We start from the raw sequence: 12,420 nt of genomic DNA on the forward strand, positions 1-12,420 counted from the left end.
TATACTTGCTGGTTGTTTCACTTTTCTGTATAATTGTGAACGTTTTTTGTTAGGTTCTGAGTTTTGTTTCTTCTTCTCACCTTTCTTCATCTGATAACTTCCTCTACATTCTCTAAAGCCTGGCTCAAAATTACTCCTCTAAAAGGTCATCTAAGGTTTTCCCAGGCAGAATTAATCATTTATAATATTTACTCTGAAAATACTGCATATAGAGCTATCACAGCACTTTATTTATTTATTTATTTTTATTTTTTATTTTTTTTGTATTTTTTAAAACCAGAACATTTATTGCATGACTAATCGTTGACATTCTTAAGATGAACTAGATGCTGCAACAGCTGCCCTCTTGGGTTTAGGTGTTGTTCCTTCACGGAATCCATGCCTGAATCTGCGGTATACAATTTTTAGGTGCCTCATTCGACCAGTTCCGGTGGTATTTCGTCTTTTAGCCTTGGCACTCCAGTTATACTTTCTCTTGCGCTTGGCAGGGTAGCCACATTTGCCACAGGTCGACTTCTGAAGGTGGTAGGCCTTAGAGCCACAGCGGCGGCACAATGTGTGCGTCTTATTGCGACGCTTTCCAAACGATGACGTTCCCTTCGTCATCTCGCTTCTGCCCACAGCACTTTAAAATTATATTTTAATTATTTTTTGTATGTGTTTTTGTCCCCTTTGATTATGAACTCCAGTGAGGGTAGGCAATTCTGGTTGGTAGATAATATTATTTAGGTAAAAATTTCAAGATTTAATAGGAAAAGGGTCTGGATATAATGAACATTAAATGTATTTCCTCTTTAATGTATATATTTCTGTTCAATAAATAGTAAATAAATAGTAAATAATATGTAATAAGTAATACAAATTAAAGTAACAGAGTCTTACTACAACCTAACTTTCAATGTCATAAAATTTCTTAGCCTTTAGCCTTTATCTAAAGGCTTTTAATATGCGGAATTACTTAAGTTATATGATTATACCCAAGTGTCTCTCATATTAAGTCCCAAAGAAAAGTTTTAGTTTAGGGTATAGTAAAGTCATAAATCTAAAACTGATTGCATACTTTACTTGGATTATGTCTTGTTGTTCCCTCTTTTATGTTTTTAGCCAACTCTTTTAATTAGAAGCAAAAATTACCAATGCAAGCTGAAAGAACCTAGATGTAGTTGGGTGTACTTGTCAATTTTAAACTAAATTACCAGAGCAAATACTAAAAATGTACATGTAGCTGATAAAGCATTGACATGTATAAACCACATTAATGAAACATTCATACTAAGTACAGATTCATTTTGCAACATTTTAGTTGTTCTGAGAGAGGAGAGAACATATATATACATGACCTATTTAGGTCTCAATTTACTCAGCTATGAATAAAAGGGCTGGACTAGGTTTATTCATTTATTCAAGAAATGCTTTTTTGCCAAATGCTAGTGCTGGAAACACGAAGATGAGATAGGTAGAGTCCCTGTCCTTGGGTGACTTAAAAGACAGGTGAATTTAAAATTCTCTAAATTTAAATTTTAAATTCTACTCTGGGACCTCATAAACATGAGTTCTTAGGGGCGAAAAAAAAAAAGAATTTTTGAAAAGTTAAATGAGATAAATAATGAAATGTTACTCATATTTGGTTTTGAACTTATTTAGAAACATATTTTACTGAAGTTTATATGATTAAAAATTCTTTTTGGAAGACAAGTATTGTTGGGTTATGATAAACATATTGTCACTACTTTGTTTCATAATTAGCTTTTAGCTTTAAACCACAGAAAATTGGTCAATGTATTGACCACGTATAGACTATGGTTTAGTTAGACATAAGCACTTTAATTCCCAACCAGAGTACCTTATAGGGATTTCACTTTATATACTGATACTTACTCAATTCTAGGTTGGCATTATTGTCTATGGCCTTGCATACGAGTTGGTAATAGGAACAAGATTTTTTTCTGTTGTTTTAAATAGTGTACAGAGGGGATATTTCATTCAAAAATATAGATCATCTAGCCCACTTGTTTTGGTAGATACAATGTTTTATTACTCTAAATATTATATATGCATTATATAAATTCTGTTGTATATAGCAAATATTTTGTAAGTTTTGTTTTTTACAAAATGTACTAATTTATACACTACCAGGTAGCTATATGAATGTGGTAGTTTCACCACGTGCTCACAAAGATTGATGATTACTACTCATTAACATTTTTACTTCTTTATTCAAGTTCAGTCACTGTCTCTTGATGGGTAGTCAAACAGGTTTTTGAGTACCTGTGAATTATTTTCCATTTCTTGAGGTGTTCAGAAGTTCTTCATCTTAAACGCTGGTCTCTAATGTCTTTGAAAATACATGCTTTCTTCAATTGTGAGCACACATGTTTCAGATTCAACATCATTTGTATTTGCTTTTGAAAATGATGTCTTTCTTACTGGTCTCCAAGTGATTATCCCTAATGTCTTCCGCCCCCAGCGCCGGGTGAATTTTGTGTATGCTATCTTGTCTATTTACTAAATTAGACTTTCTAACTGTCCACTTGTCTCTTGAAAAAATTCTATCTAGCTATGGTAACAGAAACACACATAAACATAAACATATTTATTTATTTTTTGACACCGAGTCTTGCTGTGTCGCCCAGGCTGGAATGCAGTGGCGTGATCTTGGCTCACTGCAACCTCTGCCCCCCAGGTTCAAAGGATTTTCCTGCCTCAGCCTCCTGAGTAGATGGAATTACGGGCGTGTGGCACTCCACCTGGCTAATTTTTATATTTTTAGTAGAGGCAGGGTATCACCATATCGGCCAGGCTGGTCTGGAACTCCAGACGGCAACTAATCTGCCCACCTTGGCCTCCCAAAGTGCTGGGATTACAGGTGTGAGCCACTGTGCCCAGACAACATATTTATTTAAATTGGGAAAATATATGACTGTTAGAGTGACCAAAATGGGTGTCATACAAATACATTTTTTCTCATAGGTTTTGAGATGGAATGGGAGAATCAAGTACCCAAATGAGAATGCACCCATGATGCATATGCACATTTTCTGAAAGCTATAAATGACTGCTACATTAAAAAAAAAAAAAAAAAAAAAAAAAAAAAAACTGGTTGAAGTGGCATATGCCTATAGTCCCAGCTACTAGGGAGGCTGAATCAGGAGGATCACTTGAGCCCAGGAGCTCGAAGCTAGCCTGGGCAACATAGTGATAACTTATCTCTAAAATAAAATAGAAGAAAAGAAAAGAAATGACTCCTATAACCAAAGCCCTGGGAAAGTTAAGAGATCCAGGAGTGCCACAGGAAAGAGCTAGTGCCTCATGTAGTCAGTGGTGAAGGGAAGCCAAGAAGCTGTTCGTCTCTCTCTTCATTTTGTCCCAACTGAAAGACCTTCCAAAAATGGTAAATTTTGCATGGCATAAGCAAAAAAGGGTCTGGATATAATCAACATTAAATCTATTTCCTCTTTAATGTATATATTTACTGCCTTAATGCTTATGGTTTTTAATTTGAATGTTAATGACAACTTATTTTTAGAATCTTGCATAAAAACATTTAAATTGAATGTGTACTATGTGTTTTAATTATTGTTTTAATTTCTTGGGGAAGAATTCAAGGAAGCCTATTTAGACATGCAGCTACAATTCCTTATTATACATATATACCTACATGTATATACTATTGCTTATAATATTGTGTTCCAAGATGATGTTGTTGAAAGGGCTTTAGATAGAGGACTTTGTTTTGGTCACAATATTACTATTAAATAGGAAGTAATTTCTCTTTGTAGGGCCTTTAGCTTCTTTATGCTAAACAATAAACAAGTGTGTTAGGCAAAATAATTTCAAAGTCTCCATTCAGTAATATGAATTTATTAGTTTGTCTTAATTTAAGAAGGTGGTAAAGAATAACAGAGAATCTATAATTTTACACAAAATGATTCTCATGTACATGTACTTTCTAGTTGGTCACACACTGAAATTTATGATGAAATTGCATTAGGAGGTTTTGAATATTTCTTACCTATATAACTTGAAATAGATTGTGAAGAATCAATAAAATTATTGAAATAGTTTTCATTATAAGGTGGAAAAATTTTCTGTATGATAACATAACATTTCAGATAAATTTAGGAATACTGCAAGTGAATTAATGTAAAATTAAATTATCATGGAACTTCAGGCAAATTATATAATTTCATTTTTATTCATGTGGAAGAATAGAAACATAAACTAGTGGAGACAGTAGAATATTTTAGAGAGAAATAGTCAATTTAAGTGCAAGTAACTAAGAACGATTGTTGATAGGTGTTAAAAAAAAGAACTTCCCCCCACAATTTTGGTAATTATTGTGAAAGGTAATATACTTATTCGAGAAAACAGTATCTAAATATTTATCTTTTTTTCAGATTGAGAGTATATTGTCTTAAATTGTGACTCAAATATTTTGTCATTCTTGATTACAGTTGAGATTTTACTTAATATTACATTACATAAACCATTAGCTGAGAACAATTGAAGCATATTGCAAACCACTAAACATAATCTTTTTTGAAGAGTGAAGACTGGAAATGAGCTTTCAATTTTTTATGACAAAATTCCATTAGTGGTGGTTTATATATTTTTAGCCAGAAAGAATTTTTTTGCCAAATAATACCATATGTAAAACTGCAACTTAGAAATAGTTTTAAAAATTGATTAGAGTGATGCTGGTGGACCCAGAGTCCAATTTTCTTGGACACTTAGTTCTCTCCTTTTTTTCACCCAACGAGGCTCAATAACCTAGAACTCTGGGCGTTGGAAGAGCAGTTTGAAAATCAATACCTTATTGCATAAAGTATGTAACTGCAGCATATGCAGTAAATTATTCTATAAATGGAGACATTAACTTATAATGAATATTTGAGAGACATTATTAAAATTTTTTCATTTGTGTATATAAAATACAAATGATTGTTTTCTTACCAATAGAAATTAAATCTTTGCATCCTAAGGAGAGTTTAGACTAGACTATGAAAAAAGGGTAGTCTAGTTTAAAATGGTGCTCCTGATTACTTAGAAATAATCAAATGAACTATGGAGCGTCTATTTAGGAAATCAATGTGCATTCTCAAGCAAATGAAATAAAGTATTGCTCCTACGTTTGCTCAAACTGCTGCATTAAAATCCTGGCTAGAATCAGATGGTTGTGAAAAACACCGCACTGTTGATTTATCAAAATAGTAGAAAACATATTTTATTTTGGGATCTTTTTATTGAGTGTCTCACTTTGGAAAGATTTAAAATGACTGGAGTTTCAGATCTGGATGTTTCTCTGGATGTTAATGAACTGCTCAGATGTACTCAGGCGAGGTTAGCTGGAAATCTCTCCAACATGTTTGATGGCATTTATATAATGTGATTATCTTCATAGAATGTTTACCACTGAGCATCTTTCTGAGAAGCAGTCAATAAATACTTAACTGATAGTTCACAGAGCTACTAAGCTAACAGATGTCTCTGTTGACAGTCTCAATATAGCCAAAGCAGACTTACTCATCATTGTTTACAAGTTTTCCCATCTTCCCCAGTTTTCTGTCAGGCTGTCATAAACACTGTACCATCTTCTCTGAGCATGTAATCTCAGATGCACCTTACTTTTTCACTTCTCATATTCTAGTAGTCAACAAATCAAGAAAAGTTATCATTTCCCTAATTCTACAGAGCCGTAACTGTATTTTTCAACCAAAACGTGCCCTTGAGTCAGAATTGGATTATTTCACTGGCAAACCAGGCAAAGGTCTGTTGCGCCTCAGATTAACTTGTATTTTTCTAGAAAGGGATGTCTTGATAATGACATCACACTGGATGACACCAATCCTTGAAAACCTTCAAGGTAACTTGATGTTATGGAAATTATCCATGCCCCTGAGCAGATTTCATTAGACACTTTTGTGAGCCAATAGGATAATTACATTGTGCTAGGAACCACTGGAGAGAAACCAAGCATGCATAGTCTATCACGTTAAGAACCTAAACAAGGCTCGAGTGGCAGTATTGTATTGTGATGAAGAACACAGACTCTAGAGCCAGATAGCCTGAGTTCAAATCCCTCTTCTGTTACTTACTACATGTGCAACCTTGAGCAAGTTAAATCTTTTATCTTTCGATTTCTATGTCTTAAATGAGGATTATGAAAATAACTATCTCATGAAATTGTGATAATTAAATTAGTTAATATAGGTGACTTATAGGTCCCAAGTGCCTGACACATAGTAAGCCCTATGTATATTTGCTACTGCACTTGACAGGGCATTTCTTTGTCTCGTTATTTCTCATTTCCTCATGCCACATATATTTTGAATTCATTGAGTTGAACTCCAAAAGCAGTAATGCAGAAAACACCTCTCTAGTATTCATTTGTACTAACTGATGTATGTATGTGTGTGTATGTGTGTGTGTATGTATGTATGTATATGTTGCATTTGAAAGAGAAGGAGCTGAGAATAAAGCCAGTGGTTTGGTATTTATCTGCAGGTCTATGGACTGGGTTTGAATGGCCATGTTTAAAACACTGACAGAATGACAGCTGTAAGAGAGATCTGGGAAGATGCCAAGCAGGCTGTGATGGTCAGAAGCTGAAGAAACTCTCCAGTGAGACTTTGTGAATAGCAAACAGTTACTCAGGAGTGTTGAATAACTTCTGAAGGCTGACTTTATTGATTAACCATCACTATTGCACTTTACTTTAGTCTACTTGCCTAGTTCAAATAAATCAATACCCCCTTTAATATTCGGCACTTGAACAAACAAACAAAAACATCCTATTTAGTGGGCACAAGCCCATAATAGGAAAAGGTAAGACTGAATAGTTTTTCAGGCCTCATTCTTCCACTTTTGGCTTCAGAGCAGAAAACCCTCAGTGATAGAATATTCTATCCCTGGAGCTTGGTCAGCTCCAGTGTGGTTCCTCCTAGGCTATGAGTAGCCTGGATTGATATCTTTCCAGTCCTGGGACAGTTGGAGAAAGGTCCATTCTGATGGATGGGTAATACCAACTGTAGCAGGCCAGCCAGTGCATAGAGCTCAGACCTTTCAAAGCATTTCCCCTACTGCCTTTCCAAAGACTTCTGTCTGTCAGAATCTTGCAGGTTCCTATCTCTTAAGGCTGTCACAATGAGCTAATGCCCCATTGGCTTATTTCCCCCTAGAATCGAGAAAGAGAAGAGAGGCCTCAACTACTGTGACAAGCCAGAAGACAGTAGCTTCTTGTTATTTGTGGTAATTGTGTTCTTATGTTTGAATTTTAATTGATCCAGTACATGTACATAAGTAAAAATGAGTTTAAAAACTTACAGCAAACACAGTAGCTTTCTACCCTGCTCCTCTCCACCCCAGATCTTGTCCCTTAGAGGAGAGCTGCATGCGCTTCTTTGCATCTGTATAATTTCCACTATTTCTAAAGAATCTGCTTCTGCTGCTAGCTTTTGTTTTATTAATTTTAGGTATCTATTGGCTTCTGTTATTGTAGTTAAGGATGGATGGATCTTATTTACATGACTTCCCCTTCCTACTGCCTCTCAATGTAGTTTTATCACTATTTTTGATTTTCACTATCAATCTTCAGAATATTTTGACCACTGAACTACATGTAGGTTGTAGCATGATTATGTCTCCTATCTTTTATGATAATTTTGACAGTTCTTGTTTGTTGTTCTCTACTCTCCTCTTTTCTTCATTCTTACGGAATTATATTTTTTCATTTATTTTCAATCTTGAGTAACTTGTTTTTGCTCCGTGAAAACTTGTAAAATTTTCTCTTTACCGTCTGTGTTAGTGTTCGGTGGTTGCTGTAATAAATTAGCACAAATAGGGTGGCTTAAACAACAACAACAAAATTATTTTCTTACAGTTCTGGAGAATAGAAGGCCGAAATCTGCATCACTGGGCCGAAATCAAGGTGTTGGCAGAGGTGCACTCCCTCTAGAGGCTCTAGGGGAGATTCCACCCTTTGCCTCTTCCAGTTCCTCAATGTGCTACAGACATTTGCTTTAAATGTTTAGGGGATCATTAAAATAGACGAGCAATGAATAGCAATCAGAATAAATCTTGTTTTCCAGGCTCTGATGGCATTCCTTGAGACTGGACATCACTCCAATCGCTGTCACTGTGGTCACAGGGCCTTTTCTTCTGTCTATGTGTAGTGTCTGTCTGATGCTCTCTTATATACACATATGATGGCATTTAGGCCCCATCCAGATAATCCAGGATAATCTCACATCAAGATTCTCAATTGAATCACAACTGCAGACTTTACTATTCAAAGTAATATTCATAGGTGCCAGGGATTAGGAATTGCTATCTTTGTGGGTCATTATTCAGCGTACTACACCTTCAAATTCCATTATTGCCATGTATGCCCTGCTGTGTGACTTGTAAAATCTTCCTGATCCTCAGTAAGAACCTTAAACGTACAGATTCAAAACATTTTTTAAAATCACAACTTTTTTCGTTATAATTTCTTTAATTTTTTTCTTTGTTACTTTTTTTTTCCCTGAAATTTCATGATTTATTTATTAGGTATTTTAAATCTATTTTTTTCTTTTTCCTTATGATTACCTTCTCCGTAATTTTTTTTTCTTTTGAGATATGTCTTCCTCTGGATCTTTAAAGACACTAATTGGGTTCCCAATAGTGGCCATTCTTTCAATTAAACTATTTAATTTTTTTAAAGAAAAATATCTAGTTATTTTTGACTCACAGAAATCTTAATGTATTTAAATCATAGGTTCTTTAATTTTGGATGCTGTCTGATCTAGTAGTTTTGATGTTCTATTTGATCTTTCTCTTCTTTTTATGCTTATCGTTACTTTTTTTTTCTCTGTCTTGAGTGCATTGTGCTTTTATTATTTTTATTTACCGTTGGGGCTTATGTTTAGCTGCTGGGATATCTTAAAGTAGCCTCTGCTGCTATGGTCTTATTTCTTCACATCTAGTAGTTTTTGATAGTGTACTAGATATTGGAAAACATATTTATGAAAGTCTGATTTTTTTTTCTTTAAAAGTTTTGGATTTTGAGCTGGCAGGCAGGCAATTTACTGGTGGATCATCACAATTCTTTGAAACCTGTTTTTAAGCTATATCAACTTTATTAAAGTTCTAGGGTAGATCTTCTATAGCTAGAGTAGTTCTACTTCTAAGCTATGGCCTTTGTAAGAAGTCTTAACTGAGTGCCTGGGATGTTTAGCAAGGTCTTTCCATGGTGGCTGGTCAGAATTTCTGTTTCTTCCAGCAATTTGAAACCACAAGAATATATATTTTACTTCACAAATACCTAGCAGTTGTTCTCTACTATCTTCCTGAGTCTCATCATGTGCATGCATGGCTTTAGAATTTAGCCAAAGTAGTAAGAGGACCCCTATACAGATTTGTGAGGTCTTTGTCTTCATGGCTTCCTTGTCTGCAGTAGCCAGTTTCATACACTTCAGCCTCCTTAGCAACTACAAACATTGATTTCTGCTTCCTCAGCTCAATGATACTGCTGTGTTCTGCTTAACTCGCTTCCCTGCATTATAGTCTGGAAAGATTTCCCATGTAGAAATTCCGGCCAGTGATGGGGCTTATTTGTGTGTTTCCTCTTTCTCAGGGATCAGAGTTTTGTGCTGCCTTTTCACTAATGTCTGATGATATTGCTATGTGTATTGTCCAGTTTTACAGTCATTTACCATGGGAGGAATAGTCTGGTACCACTTACTTTATTATATTTATAATCAGACATTTTCCTGCTGCCAACTTAATATATTCACTTGAATATTTTAAAGGCATTTCAAATGCAACATGTCTAAGCAAAAAATATTAATGGTCCTCTTTTCCCAAATCTGGTTCAGTTATACAAGTTGGAAACTTAGAAATCATCTTTGATGTTTCCTTTTTTCTCATCTTCCACATCCAGTGAATCATCAAGATACCTAAGTATCTCTTGAATTTATACTTCTCTCCATCTTCACCACTCACCTGTTAGATGAAGCATCATGTTGAAATAGCTTCCCAACTGATTTATTTAATAGTTAACTCTTGACTCCTCTATCAGTTTATCTTCTCATTGTAGCCTGGCTGATCTTGTCTAAAAGTAAACTGGGTCATGTTTTTCTCTTCTCCACATCTTGGTTTGAATCCTTCAATGGCTTTCCATTGGTCATAGAATGTGGGCAAAACTCCTTAACATGGTCTTGTAATCTCTGCATGATCTGTTCTCCACCTACTGGACAGCTTTGTTAAAGATCTCATTTACTTTATTCTCTTCACTCCATTCCATGAGATTTTGCTCATGCTATTCTCCTAGGAATGGTTTTCTTTCATCTATTTAGTTAATTTTCTATCACCTTTTAGGACTCAGTCTTATTATTTATCTCTTCTTTACAGAAAATTCCTGACTAGGTCAAATTCCTAAATTAATATGTTCAAATTCATATATATGAATTTAAATTTCACATTTGTGTGACTTCTTTAATGTCTTATCCTCTGCTACAGTAAATACTATAAAAGCAGTTTCATTAATATTTTTTGCCCATACTTAGCAGAATGTCTGAAATAGAAGTGATAACGTAATATTGCTTGAATAAGAAAATGTGCTCAAAATCAAGAAGATGGTATCTGTAGGTACATTACTGCCCATAGCTGTTATCATATGAGAATTGCAGGCATAGTTTCCATTAGAAACATAAAGTTCATATTTATATCAGTGTCAGAACTGTCACAATACCAATTTCTAAATTGGATGGCAGCTCTCTTTTAAGTAAATTCTGCTAATATCAGGTCATAAATAAATACTTAAAAGTTTCTTGCTTTTTTTTCAGAATTTAAATACTAAAATCCCAAAAGCAGGTACAAAAAGTATTTCTAACATCATACAAGTGTTACATTTACACATAAAATGAACAACATCTAAAGTTATATTTAGTAGCTGTATACTATTATTCTATCATACTTATATTAACTTATGCTGGTTTGCTTGTATGCCAGACACTATTTGAAGTGCTTTGAAAGTATTAACTCATTTAACTATTAAAGCAACATTATGAAGAAGGTATTATAATTATTATTTCCACTCTATAGATGAAGAAACAGAGGTACAGATATATTAGATAATTTTATAATGTTCAACAACAGAATCAAGATAAAAACCCAGGCTTGTTGGCTTTAGAGAGTTTAATAATTTTGTAGATTCTTTTTGTGTGGCTTCTGGATTCTAGCCAGTTTCTTGAAAGTCACAGTAACTTGACAGTGAAAGTTTGGCCCATTTATATGACAGAGTTTTATTATACCTAGTCTTTGAAAATCCATATGTCCTTCTACATCTCAGTAAAGAAGGAGGTGAGACAATTGAATATGTATGTGGAGATAGGGATAGGTACATCGTTAACATTCTATGTGGTATGTTTTTCTTACCTCATGCTTCCCTTGAAGAAAAATAGTGTTGACTCTGAAATATTTGTGGGGGTTGTAAAATGGGCAGAATTTAAGGATTTCAATATAACCTATTAGATTGAATGAGCACAGCCAGAAAATTAGTTAAATACACTCAATTTGGTAAATGGTCTGTCATAGGACTCAATTTAAAAAATCCTTTTAAGCAGAATTTAGGTTTTGTGGATTTGGCAAGGTATCAAATCTTACGAAATATTTGGAGGTCTTAATTCAGCAGTGGACTCAAAATAGATTCTCCTTAATGAGAGTTAAAAGATAAAAGGCAAAAATCGAAATACAGCTTGCTGTAATGTTTCATGAAATTGCCAGATTGCCAGATGATACTTAATTGGAAGCTCAGAAAATAATGATGAGCAACCTAATCAGAAAAAATATTTTTCGTCTAAATTCCAGAAGAAGGAGGTTGCACACACAGTAGACTGGAGACATCTAAAAATGAGTTTGTGAAAAACAAAACACTAGTCCCTCTAAACAAAAACAGGCATACAAACAAAAAATAGAAACTAGCTATTTACATTAACATATCACTACATTTTTTGAGAAGGACAGAATTTACTCAGACTGAAAAATGAAAAGTAGCTCTAGTGCTTCTGTGCAATAGGGTGTCTCTGTACTTAGCAGGGACTGCTGAAAGTCTTTCATCAAAGTATATAATATAATTGCTCTATTTAAGAATTACAGCTTGGCATCCAATGTGTCCAATTTTGTCCTTACTTGAGGGAGAAGAAAAAGTGTGATCAGGATACTAGAAATCTTGTTCTGGAAATTCAGAGTTGCATTGCTTTTCTTGTAATTACCATCTTAACCTCTGGGTATATTTTATTAGAGGGACAAGAAAAATTCCAGGGATCCTGTAAAGTTGTACCATCTAATACAAGTGGCAATTTAAATTCAAATTTAAATAATTAAAGTTAAATAAAATTAGAAATTTAATTCATCAGTTGCATTGGCCACATTTTAATTTCT

At 34.2% G+C, this 12,420-nt stretch overlaps 1 protein-coding gene across 1 annotated transcript; it reads right to left on the minus strand.

Annotated features, from left to right (window-relative positions):
• Nucleotides 1-264: 264 nt before the first annotated feature.
• On the minus strand, nt 265-636 carry LOC101020591 (60S ribosomal protein L37). Its single transcript, XM_003902920.4, has one exon. It carries the CDS (start codon nt 604-606, stop codon nt 313-315), a length of 294 nt encoding a protein of 97 aa, XP_003902969.1. The 5' UTR covers nt 607-636; the 3' UTR covers nt 265-312.
• Nucleotides 637-12,420: the final 11,784 nt, after the last annotated feature.

Source organism: Papio anubis, chromosome 8 (genome assembly GCF_008728515.1).
Source record: "Papio anubis isolate 15944 chromosome 8, Panubis1.0, whole genome shotgun sequence".
Lineage (NCBI taxonomy): Eukaryota > Metazoa > Chordata > Mammalia > Primates > Cercopithecidae > Papio > Papio anubis.